This window comes from Corvus moneduloides, chromosome 2 (assembly GCF_009650955.1).
Source record: "Corvus moneduloides isolate bCorMon1 chromosome 2, bCorMon1.pri, whole genome shotgun sequence".
NCBI lineage: Eukaryota > Metazoa > Chordata > Aves > Passeriformes > Corvidae > Corvus > Corvus moneduloides.
The window spans coordinates 4,181,863-4,203,023 of NC_045477.1; the positions used below are offsets into that span (position 1 = coordinate 4,181,863).

At 39.9% G+C, this 21,161-nt stretch overlaps 1 protein-coding gene across 3 annotated transcripts; it reads left to right on the top strand.

Moving 5' to 3' along the window:
* The first annotated feature begins 1,845 nt into the window (after nucleotides 1–1,845).
* Nucleotides 1,846–19,272, top strand: ARL6 (ADP ribosylation factor like GTPase 6). 3 transcript variants are annotated; one of them, XM_032095798.1, is made up of 9 exons: nucleotides 1,846–1,902; nucleotides 4,374–4,498; nucleotides 6,263–6,324; nucleotides 7,954–8,022; nucleotides 10,420–10,514; nucleotides 14,260–14,389; nucleotides 15,835–15,890; nucleotides 16,005–16,017; nucleotides 18,419–19,272. In XM_032095798.1, the coding sequence occupies exons 2-9, from the start codon at nucleotides 4,376–4,378 to the stop codon at nucleotides 18,453–18,455; spliced, it is 585 nt and encodes a 194-aa protein (XP_031951689.1). In that variant the 5' UTR covers nucleotides 1,846–1,902; nucleotides 4,374–4,375; the 3' UTR covers nucleotides 18,456–19,272. The 3 variants fall into 3 exon arrangements, with proteins under 3 accessions (XP_031951689.1, XP_031951686.1, XP_031951700.1); XM_032095795.1 differs by lacking the exon at nucleotides 1,846–1,902 and adding an exon at nucleotides 1,972–2,188; XM_032095809.1 differs by lacking the exons at nucleotides 1,846–1,902; nucleotides 16,005–16,017 and having other exon boundaries at nucleotides 4,193–4,498.
* Nucleotides 19,273–21,161: the final 1,889 nt, after the last annotated feature.

A 21,161-nucleotide genomic window follows, 5' to 3' on the forward strand; every position in this document is an offset into this window, starting at 1 on the left:
TCATATTATGTAAATAATGCCAAGGCAATGCACCACAATTCACAAAGAAGTGAATGCCGTATACAATAACCAGACCCTGCCTCAAAAAGCTTAAAGTTACAATGAGCCTTTCATTGCCTAAAATCACATGCATGCAATGCAAAGCTGAACAGAGGTAGCTGTAGATTAACAGGAAATGAATGTCAGATGCCCAGAGTCCATTACATTCTGCTTATTTTACATGGGTAGAGCTTTCTCACCAAGGACCATCAGGTTTAACACAGTGTATATAATGAAGAATGAGTATTTCATTTTAGACTGGTTGCAGAAATGTCTTTGCCTTTCTGTGCTCTCCACTGAATTCAGAACTGCTCCTTAGATACACCCTCCTCTACCATATATATACCTCACTACCTGATTAGCTTTTAGAAAGTGCTTCATCACAGAGTTTCACGGTGGGATTTATGCTCCCTGCCTTTTCCTTTAGTGGCTCATAATGCCACTACAAGGGAATCTCATCCTTCAGTCGGAACCTTCCTGATACAGGAAATACGAAATCACAACTGCAATTTACTTCAAACCTTTAATAATAATGAAAGCAGCAATAAGAATTAGAAAGCCAAACAGTAGAAAAAAATATTTGTAGTATTGTTGAGCTTTGAAGATCAATGCAAAGTGCATTATAACTGAGAGCTCCTGACGATATTTTTAACAAAAAGAACTGTCCACTATCACACAGTTGTTTCCTCTGCTCTCCCTCCTCTTCCCGGGGCAGAAGTTGAGGCTGTAGTTTAAAAGCTGCATTCAACCTACATGAAACTAGATTGGAGTTTTTCAGAATGAAGGGATGGAGCTCCATGAAGAAAATTTGCTTCTTCCAGGCAAGGAGCAGCGCAGACCATCTTTTGGGAAGTGGGAGCAGAGCCGCGCACTCCACCCCTCAGTCATTGTTTATCTTTGTTCAAAAGTGCCGGACAAACCCAAAAAGGCACTTAAAATGTGGAATTACAGAAATACCAGACTGTAGCGAAGTAGAGCATAGGGGGAATGGGTTATTCCCGCTGGCCTGGACTTCCAGGCCATGCAGGATGAGTACAGAACAGCGTTTACATCCTGGGAATCCCTCAGCAGAGTGGGAGGGCGAGGGAAACTCCTGCCGCTGTTCCAGCTAAAACGTGGAGGAGTCCTTTGGTCAGCATTTGGTAAATGCAGCAGCATGGGGAGCCACAGGGCTCACTGCTACAGAACCGAGGGCAGTTTTGGCAGCTGAATATAAGTATGTGGTAGAAAAGAGACTGGGTTTTAGTTCGCATGTGCTCTTCAGAGCTCGTTTTAAGTGGTTTAAGCGATTTTACGTTTGTGCAGCAGACCTAGAACCAGTTTGACGCGACTGTGCTACGCAGCAAAAAAACAATTTCCAAAGCGTATTTGCAGCCTTTGTGCCTGGCCTGACCAGGCTGCTTTCTTCCCAAGGCCCTGCTGCTGCCATTGCCCCAGTGACGCGTGGATTTGGGATTTTCCCTACTCCGCCAAGGCGCCCGCTTCGGAACGGGCGGTGCTGTGAACACCTCGCGTGGCCCTTCTTATTTAGAGGTTTTCTTCTGTGTTAATCGCAATCCTCAAGAGGATTTATCTCAGCACTCTTGTTGCTGTTATGCAAGGAAGAGGGGCAGTGGTTGGGGGAAAAAAAACCCACTTCCGTAAGCGCTGGACACGGAAAACGAAGAGGACATCGGTCAACCTCCCCCCACGTCAGCCCCGCCGCGCACGGGGGCGGGCCCCGCCCCAGCGCCTGCCCCGCGATTGGCCGGAAGGGGCGGGGCGGCGGAACGGGATTGGTGGGACCGGGAGGGGGCGGGGCTTTGGTTACCGCGGCAACGGCGGCGGCGGCGCGCAGGCCCGGCCGGCGCCTCCCGGGCCCAGGTCGGTGCTGAGGCCGCGGGGACGCGGGAGCCGGGGACGGGGGAGCGGGAACCGGGAACCCTGTGCCGGCCTTCCCCGGGGGACCCTGTCCCGGCCTTCCCCGGGGGACCCTGTCCCGGCCTTCCCCGGGGAACCCTGTCCCGGCCTGGGAGAAAGGACCCGCGGCCGCTGCCGGGGCGGCTCGAGGCCTTGTGCTGCTGAGGGGAGGGAGGGAAGGCCGGTCCTGGGAGCTGCGAACCCGAGCACCCAGGTGTTTTCCCGAATTAGGTCCGCGCATAGAGCCGAGGTATTTGATTTATTTATGGTTCTGCGCAGGAAGGGGCTCTGGGCGGCAAATCCACCGAGACAGCACAGCGACTACCAAAGCTTTTCATTGTTTATACATTTTAGCAACCGGAGGTACTAATGTTCACTGACTGCAAGTCACCTAGTTCTCTTATTAATTAGTATCCTGTCTTCTGTTGGTTAATGATTCTCTCGTTCCCCATGCTAATTAGTCCGTATGCTCGGTCTTTCCCTTCTTTTGGATCGGAGTGAAATATACTCAGCCTTAAACCTAAACAGGGCAATTCTACCGAAAAAATTAATTTGTCTTCCTGACACCTGGACATCACTTAGAGCTTGTTTGTTGGCTGCTCTCTATTTCATGGATTAAATCTCCTTTGTTGTTGATTAGGCTTGAAAATAGACAAAGATCAGACATGAAAGAACATCCTTTCTTAAGAAAAAGGCTTATAAGCTCCCGGACCAGACTGTGGCTTAAATAATTTTAGGAAATGTCTGATGTACGCTGTATAGCATTTTAGGCAAAATATCAGCTGGCAAAAAGGGGGGGAGGGGGGAAAGGCAGCTGTGACAGATGTAACTGCTGTAAGCCTTCACAGATGAGGAAAAAAAAAACATGAAAAAAGGCTGTTGTGTATTTAGGGGTTTGTATTTTAAAATGAAGTCCTAGAAGTATTTTTAAGGGCTTGTACTTCCTCCTGTTTCATTTTAGGAGTGCCTACAATGTATTTTTTTGACTCCATCATCTAGAATATGTGGATGAAGCTCCTGATTGGATAAGGAAGTAATGTGTCTTGGAACAGGATTTTGTCAGGTTAATTTGATAATAAACAGCTTTAATCTGCTTTCAGAGTTGTATATATGGATTCGAAAATGAGTGGGGCATAAAACAAAGGGAGTTAGAATGAGAGACTTGCTATAACTAATGTTGGGTTTGTTTAACCTGGTAATAACTCTGTGTAGCTGTAGTGCACAAAGCACTCTGTAGATCACTACCAGTCCTGAATCAAAATGCACTTGATAAAGCTCTAAAAAAATATCTGTATTTAAAAAGGAAAAATCATCCCTTAGCCAGAATGATTACTTATGTGACTTTATCAAATGCGAAGTTTAAAAATCATTAAAAAGCAGTTAATCATCATTTTGTAATCAGTTAGTCAAAAAGTGTGATCAAAAATTTGTTCTTGATGGCATTTTTTTATCTTTTCCCCGTCCTGCTATGATTTCCTGGGTAATTAAGCTTGCAACCTGAGTTATCTAGTGCTGTGTGTTTTTATTTTAATAAGAAAAAAAAACAGCCTTCACCACTCCAGAAAACCCCTCTGACATGAATTAGATGCTTTATCACTGAAGACATCTCAAATATTTCAGTTGTCTGATTGCTGAAATTATTTCTAGTGGAATTCATTCAGGACAGACAAGGGTTATTCTCTTTGCAGAGCGTGTTTAGCCAGGTATTGCAGGGAAGCACGTGACGTAAGCTCCTTTGAACGTGCCCCTGCCAGGTAACTTCAGCCAGAGTCTGGGCAGCAGTAGAGGCTTGGCACCTCCCTGACATGTGGGTGAATGTTTTGGTGTCTGATTTTTATCAGTTTCTGTTTGTAGTGAGTGAAGAGTTCCTAATTTATACGTGTCAATATTGGCAAAACCTGTTAGGATTAGTTTGAATTGAATCAACAGAGGGTGCTTTATTTAATTCTGGGTTCAGTAAATTACGCAGCACGTGCTGAAGAGGGGAAATAGTGTTTGGTTGTGTGAATGATGGACTGCTGACAATTTGAGGTGAATATAATGGCCCTCCTTTATTTTTTGCTCAGTTTGGTGGGAGCCCTGGTGGCACTGCAGTTGTGCCCCCCTTTGGGCGGCTCAGAACGATGGCAATGTTTCTGCCCAGTGAATCAAGGGCATTGTGTGATATAGACAGAGCTATAAACAGCCAGTCTACTTTTGTATCGAGGCCTCCTGGCTGTAATCAGCTTAGCCTCCATGTGCTTATGTGCAGAGCCAGTCTCTGGGACAGTGTTTGTGGCAGGTCCTGCTCACACCATCTCTTCCCAGGTGTGAGGCTGCTCAGCCCCATGCCCACCCTCAGTGCCAGCGCTGCCCTGCATGTAGCACTTTTCCAACAGCCATTCCCTGCTCTGATTCCCTGAACAGCAGGTGATCCCTGTGTTTTTGATCCGCAGCCATGGGATTGTTTGACAAGCTGGCAGGATGGCTTGGGCTGAAGAAAAAGGAGGTTCATGTCTTGTGCCTTGGCTTGGACAACAGCGGCAAAACAACGATCATCAATAAACTCAAACCTTCAAATGTAAGTAGCCTGCTTGGCTCACTGCTGGGTGTTTGTTAAGTCTGGGTTTGCATGCTGTTATACTGGATGTGCCCGTGGAAAAAAAAATGTGAAGAGCTTGTGGGGAACAAAATAGATTTTAAAATTTTCCAACTAACTAAAACTAAGGGTAAGCATTCACATGCATGTTATTTTCCAAAAAACCCCGCTGTTAATGTGGCACACTTTTGATGAGATCACGCAATAAGGAAGGGTTTATGATGGCTGAGATCAGGATCTGAAACAGTCACTTTAATCAAATAGTTGCCACAGGATTGCACTTACAAGTGGTGTTGAACATTAAGGATTAATACAATTGTACAACAATTTACCATGTTTATTTTAATCTCTTCCTGAAAAATAATAAGTGCATAAGAAGTAGTAAAATAAGAAATAATGTGAAAACGCACCTTTTAGGGTGACATCACTATTTTTAAAGCAGAATAATTTTCAAAATAAGTACCATTAACACTTGCAGTTCATCCATCCAGTGAAAAGTGTTTGAGGCCACGAGGAGTGTATAATAATCTGAGCAAAAATGAAAGTAGGATTACTTTGTTTCTAGGTATGTTTATGGACTAGAAATAGATGAATTTTGGTAGGCATGTTCAATGGTTATATGCATGTGGGAAACTGATTTCTGCTGTTTATATCAGGGCACAGATTTTTTTTATTAATATTAATTTTCATTTAATTTTACCTGATGAGTCCACTGGACATTGTTTAAAAAGTGTGACATGGTGAAGAGTCTGTCACTCTTCCACTCCTGGCAATTGCTCGTCCACTGAAAGTTGAGTAGAGTTATAAACAAAGACTATAAACTGCTTGCTATCTGCTGCCAGCTGTTTGGGGGAAAGGCTACAATTTGTACCTGGCAAATTGTATCTTTATGTAATTTTTGAGACCTTTTTTTAGAGGGTTTTTATATCATGCCTTAAGCAGTAAAGGATTCCTAACTAGAGCTGAACACAGACTTGAAGATTTATCACAATAATGGGCACTAGAGAAGATCTCAGGGGACTTACACGAGTAGAATAAATAGAATTTGTTTGTAATGAGAATTTATAGGAAGGTAACTTTGTGTCCAACTTGTGTTAAGTCCTACCATTACGAGACATGCCAAATATTCTAGCATGCAACAAGTGTCACTAGATCAAAGTAAATAAAATAGTTTATTTTCGGTAAATTCAATGGACAGGTGATTTTGAGCTCTGGGTCAACCCAGTCTTCTTAAGAACTGCTGCTTTGCCCCAGGAGCAATATATAAGGGCCTGGCAAATACAGATGTTTTCCCATCTGTCTGCAGTTGTTTCTTCTGGACCTGCCTATGGATGGTGTTTGGAATAAGGGGCTCTAGGAGTCTGTGCAAGGATTGCATGTCACTTTCTCAGGCAGCTCTGTAATCTATGGGATGTGACCTTTCTTCCTGCTCTAATATCGATGCTTCTTAGAGGAGCTATTCTTTTCTACCAACTTAGCTGATAGGTTCCTTGGCCGGCTCAGTAGTAAATCAGTTATCCGACAGATCTCTTGATAATGCTTTGTGTTTTGGCAATTCCAGTAGTGTTCACTCTATTCCCCAGAAAATACAAATCCTTGATTCTGAGTTACTTTCCTTTTTCTGGGAGCTTTAATACTGCACACTTTGGGGAAAAATAGATCTGTAATGTATTAATGTTTCAAATATATTTCAGTATTTGCCTTTTCTAATTTGATTTTAAAATCTGTACTTTCTTTCCTTCAAAGGCTCAAACTCAGGACATTGTTCCAACAATAGGATTCAGTATAGAGAAATTCAAGACTTCAAGGTAGTACTTTCTTTCTTCATTAGCAGTAGTGATTATTGTACAATAGTTGGTCTTAATTATCCCTTTCAGTGGGTTTGTAACTGAGTATCATGTGTGGTGGTGTACTGACATAACATTGCAGCTTGTTGAAATGTAGTACCCACGACACCTAATCCTGATCCAGTACTGAGTGTATTAGAATATAATGTGTGTTTTGTGCTGCTATAAAACTATTACCAAAAAAAAAATTAAAAGTTTTGTAGTTTTTTGCAGTAGTGTGTATAAACATCTGATCCCTGTCTGTTGAGAATTTCAGAATAGGGCACTGTTACAGACTGGAGAAGAGACAGCTGCCGAGGTGGCAGCCTGTATTCCTCTCTCAGTGTGGTAACCTGAATTAAGCACTCTCACTGGAGGTACTCTGAACAGATTGCAGTGTAATCTCATTAAATGCAAAAGGATGGCTGCTGCATTAGCAATGTAAAGGTGGCAGAAGCAAAGGCCAGGAAACGAAGTAATGAGTCATTAGTTGAATTAAGACTAAGATTTGGATTAAGAATGTCGTGACACGAAGATATTTCAAGGAGGCGGCATCATTTTCTTATTCTGTAGCCTTCACTGGATGTTTTCAATGTCTTCAAGCCAAGCAGTGTGGCCTCACTGGGTGGGAGGTCTTCAAGAAAATAGTTTATTCCTTGACCTGATGTGGGAGATTGAGAGGTTTCATATTTCTGTATGAGCCTCCACAACTGAGCTCTGTCTCAATAAAGCACATCAGACAGGTTTGGGACTTCCTGTGTGAGAATGTAAATTAATTTATATTGCTTTTTTTTATTCTGATCCTGTAGTAGGAGAGATGATGACCTGTAAATACACCATGTAGAGTGATTTTCCCACCCACCCAAAACCTCAAACCCCCACAAACTGGGGGACATAGAGTGGAAAGGATGTCTGGAGAGCTTCCTTTTCTTAACCTCCTCATTTTGGTGTGGCCTCCTCTATGGGAGCTACTTGGGGCTACCCAAAACAGGAAAGCCTAATACTGAAGCTGCCTTTGTAGACATTTCAGGAGTGGATGGGAATTTTTTGTAGTGTTATTTAAGTTGCCTTGCTGTTTGCAGTGTTTGGCTGAAATCTCACAGTTGCAAAGACTGCTCTTTGTCGCTTGGTCATCTGAACTCACCTGTTTTTACCAGAATGTAATTCCTTTTATTTCTAAAAGTGGAATTTTGATTATTTTTTTAAAGCCTTTTATTTTGCATACATTTATGCCAGTCTAGGGACAGAATTTAGGACAGGCTGTGGATTTTAAGTCATAGTTCCTCTGAATTTCATTTACTCATAAACAATATTTGATACCAGCATGATAGAGAGAGAGACTGAATGGGAGCTTATTTTGTGTTTGATGTCACTTTAAATAATTGGTTTGGTTCTTTTATTCAGATAATAAACATGTTGTCCATTGTGAAATATTTCTATAATAAGACTGCAAAACTGAATAGGATCATTTGAAGGCAGATAGTGCAACCAGAGTTCCTTAGGGAATTTTTCTCAGTTGATTTGGATTCAAGTTGATCTGGCCTTTTTTTTTGGGTTGGGTTTGGGTTTTGTTCTTTGTTTCTGTGCCTCATGCACTTCTTTTCTTTGCAGTTTGTCTTTCACAGTGTTTGATATGTCAGGTCAAGGGAAATACAGAGACCTCTGGGAACACTACTACAAGTAAGCCTATCATTTATTTTAAAGCATTGCTCTTCATATTAGCTGTTTTGTAGGTTATTTAAACAGAAGTATGATAATATCTAGTGATTAGAAATGATTCAGAGAAGGCTTAGGCCTGGTGTTTGAGAGGAAGTCATTCTGGATAAACGCAACTTTCTGTTCTAAAAAATGAAAATTTTTATCTGCTTTCTGTGCTTTCAGGGACAACTTGGGGGAACATACTAGAGATGGGATTTAAATGTTGAAACCTGAAAACCAATCCTGTAAGAAAGCTCAAGATGAGTTAGGCTTCCAATTTTTCAGTTCTTCTGTACGTCAGCAACTTAAAACCTCAAAGATATTGGCTGATGGCTGAGATTTTTAGAGGTGAGGGAAATGAACCTCAGAGAATAAGGCATGTGTAACTAAGAACCTGAGTGAACATTCTTACATGTTATTTATTGAACAGGGTATTCTCTGTACTTTTTAAGATTCTGGTGTTGCCTTTTGGTAATAGATGGACACCATTCTCTGGTTTTGTAGCTTTTAGTGAAACTTAATCTTTATTTACATCATCTCATTGCTATTCTGTAGTGCCTGATCCTGATCTAGATAGCATGAACAGTACTAAACCATGCAGAAGTAGCTTGGAGAAATAGAAGGGAGAAATTCTGAAGTTTATAATATTGATTAAATATTAATATCAGTTGTGATAGAGCTTAAATTGTTTTTTAATCGAGGATTAATGCTTCCTCTCCTTCTTGCGCAAATTGTGTTAGCATTGAAAACGTGTGGCCAGGAGATCTGCATTGTTCAAGAGTGTTAGATTTGCATTTCAGTCACTGATGCCCTCAGGCTGCTCTCAAAATGTTAGCACAGTGCTTCATAAGCAAATAATTTTTGTGATTGCTGTATTTAATGCAGTAACTTATTCCTTGTGGGTCATAAATGGTTTTTTCATCTTAACAGTAACTCCCTAACAGTAAGGGAGTTTTTTAGGTTATGCTGATAGTGAAATATGCACTTGTATCCACCTCTGTTCCTGATCCAGTGCAGTAGGCACATACTTAACTACTAAGAATAATATAAAAACATTAATTTGCAGTAATTTAATAAAAATATTAATAAAATAATTACGTGCTGTTCAGTTTATAAAGTTAGGCAAGATTTGATTTTTCAAGAACTGCAAAATGGAAGTCAAATCTGGTCAAGTGTCAAAGCAGTGGCCTTGGAGTCCTTCAGGTTTGGACTTTTCTTCTGTTTGGCTTGAAAGTATCTTCTAGGTCATCCCTAAATCCATTTATCTTAAATAATCCTAAAGTCATGTTGTGTCCCTACTCCTGTTACTTCTTTGCAAAGTTGTTTTTTGGGTGGCAAATACATGCCAGTACTCTTGATTCCTCTGGTAAAATACTGTATGGTTGTGAAAATTGCTTAGGCATTTTCAGCTAACCTGCAAAAGCTTTATTTACTAAAGGTTCTGTACACCAGAAAAGAATGGGCCTTCTCATACAGTCTTGGGCTGCTCAGGTTATTTCTGGTTTCCAGCAGGTGTAGAACTGTTTCTTATCAAAATACAAAGATAGATGGTGCTGGAGGGTAAAGAATGTATTTATAATGGTCTCGCAGAGAAATGTAAAATGAAGGAGAAGTGAATCTTACATTAAAATATTAAGCAAATATACCTTTTGTGAGTGTTTATAACTGAACTGGTGAATTATGGATTGGTGAGACTCTATTTGATTTTCAAAACAAGTTTCAATAAATGGAACATCAAGTCATAAAACATCAGTAACATCCTGAAATAATGAGTTGAATAATTGCATTTTTTTTGTGGCTGTGTTCATACTGCCAGAAAAATGTCCTAATGATTTGAAATAGTTGAAAGTTTTTACCTGTTATTCGAAAAAAAAGAAAAATCCTGTTTATGCAGGATATATAAAAGTTAACCTTCATATGCCTAGCTGTGGACACAGTTTTTCTCTAAAAAGGTAATTGACCTTTCTCTGAATAAACTTCAGTGTAGGAAATACAGAATTTCCGTAAAGACCTGTCTGTATGGGTTTTTTGTCTGCCTGACCACACTGTCAAAATAGCAGTTGATTACCTTTTGAGTTCATTTTTCAGTCTGGGTGGTAAAATCAAGCTTTTCTAAAAGGTGTGTGGAGACTGACTCTTGTATGAGCAGGTAACAACCTCAAGTCTAAAAAAATGATGCATGTTACCAAAAGATTGAATTTCAGAAATAAGACTGGATTCAAATGTTAATGGTAAATGACAGTGACAAAAATTAGAGGACAAATCAGGTTTGCTTGGACTTTTTTCTCAGTGTTTCTTCTGAAGCCTTTTCTTATTCACAGAATACTCATTTCTTTGAGAACCTATAATTTGCCTCTTTGCTCTTTTTATGTTATGCAGAGAAGGCCAAGCCATTATTTTTGTCATTGATAGCAGTGACAAATTAAGAATGGTTGTGGCCAAAGAAGAACTTGACACCCTTCTGAATCATCCAGGTGAGGAGGCTTTTTTCCCCTTCTGTGTCCATATTTGTTATGTTGTCTTTAGAAAAGCCCCTGTCTGACACATTCTGAGTACTTTGCAGATATATTAGCCATTCATGAATATCAGCACAATAAGAATCTTCAACAGCTTGTGGGGTTTTTTTTTCCTATTCACATTTACAAATTGATCATGCTTCAGCTGTCTACACTGAGTTGGATTGGTCTCGTGTTAATCAATATAAATCAAAAGTTGCATTGTTTTCAGAAAGAACAGATTGAGTTGAAAGCTGGAGAGGCTTTTTGTGATGACCAACAGAGACAAAAATGTGTCTCCCTGTCTGTTTTTTCCATGAAGACAGCTAATTCCTTTAATGTCACATTTAACTTTTTTGTCATCTTCATTTTTTTTTTTTATGCTTTAGCCAGAAGTAAGGAGGGATAATTTCACCAGTCAGTTTCAATTCCCTGTAGAAGGACACATGAGATGGAAGAGGATATGAGAGAATTCATGATCGGGATCTTGGTTTTAGGGGTTTGCTTTGGGTTTTTTTTCATGAGGCTGCACCTTCAAAACTTAATTAAGTTTTGAAATCAATCAATTCGTTGCCTTTCCATATAGCCAGCCTTACTGGGATGTGTCTGTAAGCAATATTCAATTTTCGCTTTCAGCACTTTAGGTAGTTGCTCTGCCTAACCAGAATAAAAAACTACATCTAGGAAGTTTAAAAGTGAAATAATCCTTTAATTCCTTAATTACTTATTAAACTGATAGACCCCTTAACTTGTGGGATTCCCATGCTGAGAATGAGAAGGGAGAAGCTGGCTTGCATTTCTAAGAAAAGTAGTGTGTGATAAGGACAAAGATGTTCCCATGACTTTGTTTTCCATGAAGACTGTATATAACACTTTAATTCATCGACAAAGATGCTGGAGCTGACTGGGCCTTCTTATTCTCATTCTCTAATTTCTTGTTTAAGGATGTGGGTTACCTCAAATGCAGACACTGAAAAGGCAGTGTTGCAAAAGTCAAAAGGAGGATGAGGTGAGCCAAAGGCTGCAGGTGGATTACACAGAAGCCAGGGCACTTCGTACCAAATCAGGAATTAACTGCAGCAGTAAAACCAATTCTGTTGGTAAAATGGAACCACACAGGGCCCAGGGTGAGAGGTAAAGGCTGCTGGAAGAAGTTACTAGTTTAATAGAGGGCAAAAGTGTGAAAATGTTTAGATGGAGGAGAAGCAGCCTTAGGTGGGGCTTTTCATTTAGGCATTAATAGGTCACTGATGCTGACCTAGCAGGTCAGTGCTGTTCAGCTGTTCATGAATTTGTGTCTTCAGGTTACCAAAGACAGGGCTCTGGCCACTGAGTGCAGTCCTGAGAACCAGGAGAGAGCAGTGATGTATTTCTGCCTTGGAGCAGCCTAGTTCCAATACAGCAACAGTGTCACTGGTTTATCAGATTTTGATATATCACATCTAAGAGAAGCAAAGAGCTTAAAAAGTTCTAGTAATGTACAATAAAAGTAGCTGTTAGGTGAATCAATATTTAAGTGGTTTGTTATATCAATATCTTTTTTTGTATTTCTGTTCTGCCTTTCTTGCTGCATACCCTACTTTCTCCTGATCTATGCTTCTGTCTCTGTCATCCTCCTGGAGTGGTTTAAACGTACATGTTTACCTAAGTTTTAAATGGAATTGAATCAATTCCTGTCTCTGAAAATCTCAGCAATCCCTCAGTAAAACAGTTGCCTGTCTTTTTGCCAGGCTTTGGCTGAGGTTGTCAGGTGGAAGGGTATGTGTCCTGTGAAGCATTAATGGGGTTAGAAGTTGTACTAGCTGGGACTTTTTTGTGAATCAGAGCTTTAAATTATTTTTACTTTCATAAATGGACAATGAACTCTTCAAATAACAGCTTGTTTAATGATAACTGTATCATATTTTGGGGTTTTTTTACTCAAACTTCATTCTTCAGCACTTCAAAAGATGATAGTCCGTAGATTACCTGGATTAGATGACGACTCTTGGGTCACTTGACCTCTAGCACATGCTTCTAAACTAAACGGAAATTCTTGTCAACTTGAAATTCTTGGTATAAAATTGCACATCACACATCTAGAGTCTGGAATATTTTTTAAATGTGTTAATTCATAACTACTTGCAGCGAGCAAATGTTAGTTTTCCATTAGTAACTAAAAAGTGTGGGGGGGAAATACTGCACATTAGGAAATAATACAAATTTCTGTGACCACCACTTTATTTAGCAGATATCTTTGGGGGTACATTATGAGTCTGGGTGGTTAGGCTGTGCCCCTCTCTGATTGTTCAGAAAAACACTGGAAACTTCTTGATTAACTTGGCTGTTGCATATGTGATGCCTGCTAATTTGTAATTGGTTTTAATTTACCCATAACCTGCAACCTGTGGGTACCAGGGTTCATTTAATTATACTGTAAATGAATGTAAAAGTTTCAGTCAGGAGACTCAATAGCTGTTCAGCTGTGGAATCAAAACAGAGATGTAATTATACTGTGCTTGTATTTTGAGACCTTTGACTTGTGTTTATGGGTATCAGAGGAGAAAAGAGCTCCAGGTAGGGTAAATAGTTTGTGAAAATTGTCAGTCTTTTGATCAGCACTTACCATCTCTGAATGAATATGGGGAGGTAGTGTTATCTCCACTGATTCTATGGAAGGGTTTAGTAGGCAGGTGGAAAAGAACATAATTAGGAAAGTTCAAACCATTTCAGCACTGACAATTTGTTAGGATTTTTGGGGGTTTTTATGATCCTCCTGCCCATAAGCAGGGGTGGATGGCTTACGTTTGACATTTTAAAATAAATCCTTAGCTTGTTTCCTATGTGAAATAACCTTTTCTTTTTACAATTTTAAAAAGAGCCTCTGTAGCAATTTTCATTGGGGTGGTAGTGTGTAAGTTCTTTTCCTATCAAGCATTGATTGATAGACTAAAACCTAGATTTTCTCTAATCCTGTATATCATGCTTTGTATAAATAACATGAAAAACTCTGAGAGTTAGTCTTAGTGCTGGTAATTTTTTGGCAGTGTTACATCTGTAATTTTGAAGAGAGTAGGTTTTGTTTCCTTTCATTGACCATATAATCTTTTTGGGGTAATCTGTGAGGTTTAAGCTTGTCTATGTGTAAGTATCCCAGAAATTGCCAGAGTACTTTGTTTGGTCTGTAGTTCTCACTGCTAGCTGAAAGAGCTTCTGGAAGTCCTTCAAGGGAAGGGGGAATAAAGAAGTCCAGACATGTGCATTTTTTTCCAATTTTGTAAATTCATTGAAGTAATAGATGCTTTCCAGGATGCTAAAGGATAATTCAGACTACCCTTCTCAACTGTTGTTGTGATGTTACGAGTGAACACAGAATATTTTTTCCATCCATTTTATACATCCAGTCCTCACTAAGCAGAGATGTGCAGTGTTTGTAGGCAGTGGTTTGAGCTCTTGTTCCTCAGCTTGACCAGCAATTCCAATCTACAGCTTGAAGTGTGGGTGTAAGGTAGGGGGAGAGGGGTGGAGGATTCCAAGGCCTGCAAGGAAGTTTGTGAGCATTCTGGAAGCGTGCAGCAGAGGCCGGGTGACCCAACAGTGTGTGCATCTTGGTAGGATACAACCTTCAGCGAATTGCAGCTACAGGTGAGCAAAATACTTTCCTGTGTTGTTTGTACCTTGTTAAATGCAGAGATTGGTAAGTGTTGCCTCTTGTCCTGAGGGCTCTGTCTCTGCTCATGCCTAGATATTAAGCACCGTCGACTGCCTATTCTCTTCTTTGCTAACAAGATGGACCTCAGGGATGCAGTGTCATCTGTGAAAGTGTCTCAGTTACTGTCCTTAGAAAACATCAAAGACAAGCCCTGGCATATCTGGTAAAGTTCTCTTTTTCTATCCCTTTATTGGCATTACTTTGTGCATTCCTGTTTTAGCCCTGCCATGCCACTCGCTACTGTATAAAATAAATCAAGTAGCTGAAAGACAGATTCCACATGTGAAAGTAGTGGTAATATTAAAACACTTATGGTGAAACTCGTTTTAAATGTACAATGCATTCATTTAGACTGTGTCTTAAAAGTTTTCACTGCAGAACTGTTAGCCAAGTAATGGAATGGAGCGTTTCCAGTGAAGTCAGAAAGCAGGGTTCATATCAGAAGAACAGCTGCCATTATATTTTGCTGGGAAATTGAGTAGAATTGTTAGCAGAGTGCTCCTGCTCTATAGATTACCTTGCAGGTTTGAGAATATCAACAATAAAACCTTTGGAGATTTTTTCCACTCTGCAGATGCTTCAGTAAACTGCTGTTGAAAGGCCATTTAGTAAACTGTTCTCTCCTGCATTCGGAGGGACACTGTATTCTTTGTACCCAGTCACATTGGAGGGGATTTTTAGTTGTAGGAGCTAGAGTCTTTTCTTCCTGAAGGATGTAAGCTTTAGAAGGACTTAGTGCTAGTGTTCACAAGGAAAAAACTCTCCTTTTATCAGAAGCGTTTTATAGAAGTTATTTTTTTGTCCTGTTAAAGTCCTCAGCTGTTAAAAATAAAAGTGATATCAGCTAAATGACGCTGAAAACTACCATTTTCATTTTAGGCCCTTTAGTATTAAACTTGATTACCTGGACGTTGTTTTGGGATTGCTGCTTTTTGTCCAGAAATCACACTAATGAATTCCCAAGCTTCTTGGTAGATCATTTTACAGGGAACTGCAGTTACAGTCCAGATTGACAGCTGTGCTGGTTTTCGTAAACTGAAGAATGAAGGGCATGTAAACAGTTATCCCCCAGTGATTCAAAAGGCAGATTTACACTGCTCTCAGTGTAGCAGAATAGTTTTATATATTGACAGACACTGCTGGGCTTGCTGCTCCAATGAAGTGTGTACACACACACGCGTAATTCCTTCCTCCAGCATTCTCACCATGTGTAGGAACTGCGTGGGAGGACAGTTGGGCTTGATCATCTTAAAGGTCTTTTCCAGCCTCAATGATTCCATGATTCATGGCTGCTCTTGGAGGGAGTAAACATCTTTTACAGCATTGTCCGAGGAAGGAGGTGCTGCAGAACAAGGTGTCTGCCTTGTGTTCTAGGAATGGTTCCTTCTTCCTTGAAACTGGAATTAAAACAGATCACATCATGAAATGGCGTTTCCCTGTGGGGAAGGTACTCTGTATCATTTGAGGAACAGTCTTCTCCATGGGAAGAAAACTTCAGGAAACTGTACCTGATGCTACTTTGCAATTATGTAAATTAAAAGTATAGTGATGACTCAACTAAAACAGGTATTTTTACAATGTTTTTGTAATTTGATTTGTTTCTTTCAGTGCCAGTGATGCTCTTAAAGGAGATGGATTACAAGAAGGTGTGGATTGGCTCCAGGGTATATCACATGTTATTCTCTTGCTCTATTTTCATTCTGTTAAGCTTTTTCATTTTGTAAGGTTTTTTTCTTTATTATTTCCTTTGTTTTCTTTCTGTCCATTTCTGCTGTCAGATCAAATTACACAGTGAGTACTAAAGCTCTGTCTCATATTTGCCTTTCATTTACCTCCTTAATATACACAAAACATTGTGTGGGCTTCCCTGACCAAAGTGTGTATTATGAAATACTAATACACACTCCTGCAAACAGTGTAGCACTTTCATTTAAACAATACCAGCTCCCACACTTCAATTTCTTGTTGTGGTAGTTCATTTTCTTCTTCAGTTCATTCTTAATGTCCTGTCCCAGTTTCACATAACCTAATGTTAATGTATCAAGAAATGGTGAAAGAAAATAAGCCTGATATGCAGACAAATGCAGTGGTTTTAATTATACACCTTCAGCTCTTTAATCTAGAGCCAAAAGAAGAACTTCTTAGACTATAACGATTATAGGACATGCAGACGCTCATAACTGCATGGAAAATATCAGATCCATCTTGGACAATGTCTGACATCCAGCATCTTTGATTTCAAACTTGGTACAGATGTTGTGTAATTACAAACTTGGTACAGATGTTGTGTCTCCTTCTGTTGTGTGTTCGTAAGGCTCTGGTCTCTCTTTTCCTCTTGCTCAATGTGTAGATTAGTGAAGCGTGGCATAGTTTTGGTAGACTCATCCCAATTTTAGCTCCCTGACTGGCGTTGCCTGTGCTGTGAGTGTTTTGGGTGGTGTGGGCTCAGCTGAACCGCATCACCCGCCTGTGCTGTGCCCCGCTGGCCGCCGGGTGTCAGCGCTGGGCCGGGAACTGAGCCTCCCTCCAAAAGGATAACAGCCGGCCCTGGCCCCGGCTTAACTCATCCCCACTGATCTAGGGACACCAGAGTGTCCTTTCTACTTAGACTCATCCTGCCGACTAGAAAAAGATGGTTTGTTTTACGGAGTTATTGTAGAGTACAAAAATACTCGGTCTTGTTTTCAGAGGGAGAGCTGCTTGCCAAAAATAGTCTTTACAAAGAGATTTACTGCCCTACAGAGGGGCAGTGATGTATCCTCCACCAGCTAAAATAGTTCTGAGGTGGGGAACCAAGCATTGAGTTTCCGCCTCTGCTGTATCCTATCATCATAGAGGCAGATTCCAAGTCATAATTTTTCCTAATTTCAGGCATAGTTCTGGCTTAGTAATGTCTTCTTGCAATGTTCAAGGCCTCTGCTTCTCTTGGAGGAACCTTTTAAGTTTCAATCCAAATTTTGGTTTTGTACATAGCTTCATGCTACTTGAAAGGATCTCAAATGCGTGTGTAAATATTTTCTGACAAAATATTTAAGTTATATATGTAGACTTTTTTAAGCACAGCAAAAGTAGATGCTTCTGCTGTCACTCACATAGCTCTTCATAGCTATTCACCTCTTATGGATTCTTAATTTTCTGAGCTTAAATTCCTCATGGATGGGCTCTATCTGAAAATTTCCTTTAACTCCCTGGTTCAGTGAACCCAAAAGCTTAAGAGGGGTTGAGTTTAAACTGTACTGTTCCCTAACCACGTGTAGTTTGGCAATTAACTGTTTGATGGCTGAATACTTGGATATTTCTAGAACAAATTTTTACTCTTGATTCTCCTCATTTCTAGAGCACTAGATGGAAATATTTGGAACAACTCTGTAGTTATGGTAGTCCCTAAATCACAGCCTGGGGATGCCATAAAATTCAGGGGAGGAAATGACACCTGATGAATGAGTGCACAGTTCTGCTTGTCAGCAGCCAAGCTTTCCTTAGTTACCTTTTGCACACCCATTTTACAGCTGGGGTGGCAGGGGCAGAAAGTTTTGTCTTTTTTTTTCCCTAATGAAGGCTGAGTTTGCTATTTCCCTATTTTGGAATGGGGCTACCATTGCAATAGCACATCCTCAGTGGGGTAAAACTAACCTGTCTCACAGCATTCCCTCTTAGTGGGGGAAATAGTGCTGATTCCCACATTTTGTAATGGGATGCTGGATGCTTTTGGTAACCAAGAAAACATTTGAAGTGAGTTGAGAAGTGGCAATCAGGCAGCAATATGGAGAAGTGTGGCTACTGAGAGGAAAGTTTTGATGTGAGTTATTCAAAACCAAACTTTAAATCTTTTGCAGTTGGGCAGTTAGGTCATGTTCAGTTATGGGGAAGCCAAAATGTGTACAAGGAATTGACATGCATACTTCACCAAATGAACTTCCAGGTCTTATTCTCATCAAAGTGATCTTATAAGCCTGAAGAATATAAAAAATTAATTAGGTGGAAGAGTATTCCTGTTTAATTGGCAAGGTTTGGGGAAAACAACTTTGCTGTACGGGAATTTAAGAAGTGGAGAAGAGAGCAAGTTGAAAACAACTCTGCGTTGTCCCCCATTCTTGTAACTACACCAAAATATCTATTTTATGTTTTCAAAAAGCAAAATACAGCAAGAATTCATCTTGTGCTAAGACCAGATGTTTCTTTTTATTAACAGATCAGATGCAAGCAATGAAGACATGAGAGATAAATAAAGGATCTATGGCGTTCTTTTACACCCTTTGTCAGTAGGTGAACAAGCACCTTGGAAAGGAAGAATGATTTGAAGAAGATGAACAGTTCAGCTAAAATATCCTATATTGACTTGTTTCAGTTTAGTATCTCTTCCAGGAAAACTGAATGTAGACAACCTAGCACCTCAGGTATGAACATCGATTGAATTAAATTGAATCTTGTGACTGGAGAGGGTATTTTTAAAAAAATTGTGTTAAAAATAAACATCTGCATTCATTTGAGTTTTAGGTGATAACTAGCCATCAGGAAATACCCCTCTGTTTTTTGGGGGGACACCTTTTGAGCAAATGGGAGTATTTATTTTCCAGAGACAGAATAATAAGCACTTCCTGAAATACAGCTACATGGGATACCTACTGATTTTAGATGCCCAGTTTAGGCATTTCTGCCATTTTTTTATATTAAAGTTTGACATTGGTTTTTATTATCCATCTATAATAGACTTCTCTAAGAATATTTTGATTAAAGATGCAAGGATTTAAACGTTCAGTGTATTTGCTATAGATGATTGCAGATGTTTTTAAGGAATTGCATTTAATGAAATGTTACACATTGTTTTTGTGATTGTGCCATGGTTATATTTGCATCCCCATCAATAAAACTTCTAATATATGACATGCCCTGGTCGGGTTTTTTAACTTTAATATGCTCATTGATGGTCTTTGCGTCCTAGAGATTTTTGGCTTTCTGTTCGTTTCACTTGGAATCTGTTTATCCATTTTCCAGAGGATATAGCACTGTGTACTGTAATAAAACGGTATCTCTGTTGCCAAGGTTTTTTTATTAGTTGCATGTATTTTTTACACTACCTAATCAACTAGACTGCTCTTGCAGATATTCAAGGAGCATATGAATCACAGAACAGGTCAAGCTGGAAGGGACCACAGTGGGGTCATCTGGTCCAACCTCCCTGCTCAAGTAGGGTCATCCCAGAGCACATGGCACAGGATTGCATCCAGCTGGTTCTAGAATATCCCCCAGGAGGGGGACTCCACAGCCTCTCTGGACAATCTGTTCCAGTGTGTGGTCACTGCACAGTAAAGTTCCTCCTCATGTCCAGGTGGAACTTCGTGTGCATCAGTTTCTTGAAAGTTGTATTTTGAAAACACAGTTAAGGGACAGCTCACTGGTTTACTAGATCATTATTATGAAATGTGTTATATACTTCTGTTGTGTATAAAGACAGTTTTACTTTCAAGAATAAATTTAATAAGCCTTCTGGCTTCAAAGATGTACCATAGCTAACAAATTAAAAACTTTATTTTTGTTCTGCCACCTCTTCCCTTTCAATCCCTCCTCCCTCATTCAGGAAGCAAGCAGACTGACCCTGGCAGTGCTGAATCCTCCATTTAACTCAGTGATTACCTGATCCCTGTGGGACATGTAATATGCAGCTCTTGAAAAATCTTCCCCCCACATCCATTAGCATATAAAACACACAAATGTTCTGTCAGCATGCCTTCTAGGCCTCACCTAATAGAGGAATATTTGGAGCAAAGGGAGCTGTCTGAAATGGGAGAGCAGTGTCGTGTAGTCTTAGTTAAATAGTTAAAATTAACTTCCCTGCTTTGCCAGAAGAAAATCTCACTGTAAGAAATCTTTCTTCCAGGCTGCTATGGTTCTTACAGTTGAATTTGTCATGGAAGTATTTTCATGTCTCTTTCTGTGACACCTTTGGCCTTTTGTCAACTCTGAATCTAAGTATCTATACAAAGATCAAATACAAAGGAAGAACAGTAGTATATATTTCTGAGAAGTTTTCCTCTGAATTGTGGGCAGATCATTTTGTGGTTTACTTTGCATTGGATAATACAGTAATTAAAATAATGACAGAATGGGTTGGAAGGGCCCTTAAAGATCATTGAGTTCCAACTCCCCTTTCTTGGACAAGGGGCCCTTTCCACCAGACCAGGCTGCTCAGAGCTCCATCCAGCCTGGCCTTGAACACTTCCAGGGGTGGGAAGATCACAAATTCTCTGGGCAATCTCTGCCAGTGCTTCACCACCCTCTCAGTAAAGAATTTCTTTCTAATAGCTAATCTAAAAGTATTCTCTTGAAAATAATACTTGTAAAAACTGTTTTGCTATGTATAAGTATTTTGGAATTATTGTGGTTCGCTTGTATGTCTTGTCTAAATGAAACATTTAATTTTAAGTTAACAGTTTCTTTTCTACCAAAGAAAATTTAAGTTCTTACATAAAATCTGTCTGCATTTCTGACTTCCTTGAATAGTATGGATCTTGATGGTTTTCTGATTATTTTTCTTTATTTTGAACTACATAAAGTGCTATGTTTATCTTGTGGGTTGCCTTTACTGTCATGGGAAGCTGTTTGAACCTACTGCTTTGTTATTCCGTCCACAAATCTGAGGGAAGTACTCTAATATCTTTTATTTTTTGCTAGCTAATGTGGTTAGTAAGTGCTTTTTGAAAACAGCAGTTAGTTTTTTATTTTGATTATTGTTCCCTGTCTTGTTTTTTTGGTGTTTGATTTTGTTCTGCAACATCTCTTTCTGTTCCTCCCCTATGGGGCCACTTGTCTGAATGAAGACCTGTTGGAAGGAGTGGAAATGGGAACAGTCCTATTAGCAAAACGCTGGATTTTTAATTTCCCCCCCCTTATTACTGCTCCAACTGTTATCTGTCCCTTTCTTTTAGAACATTTGT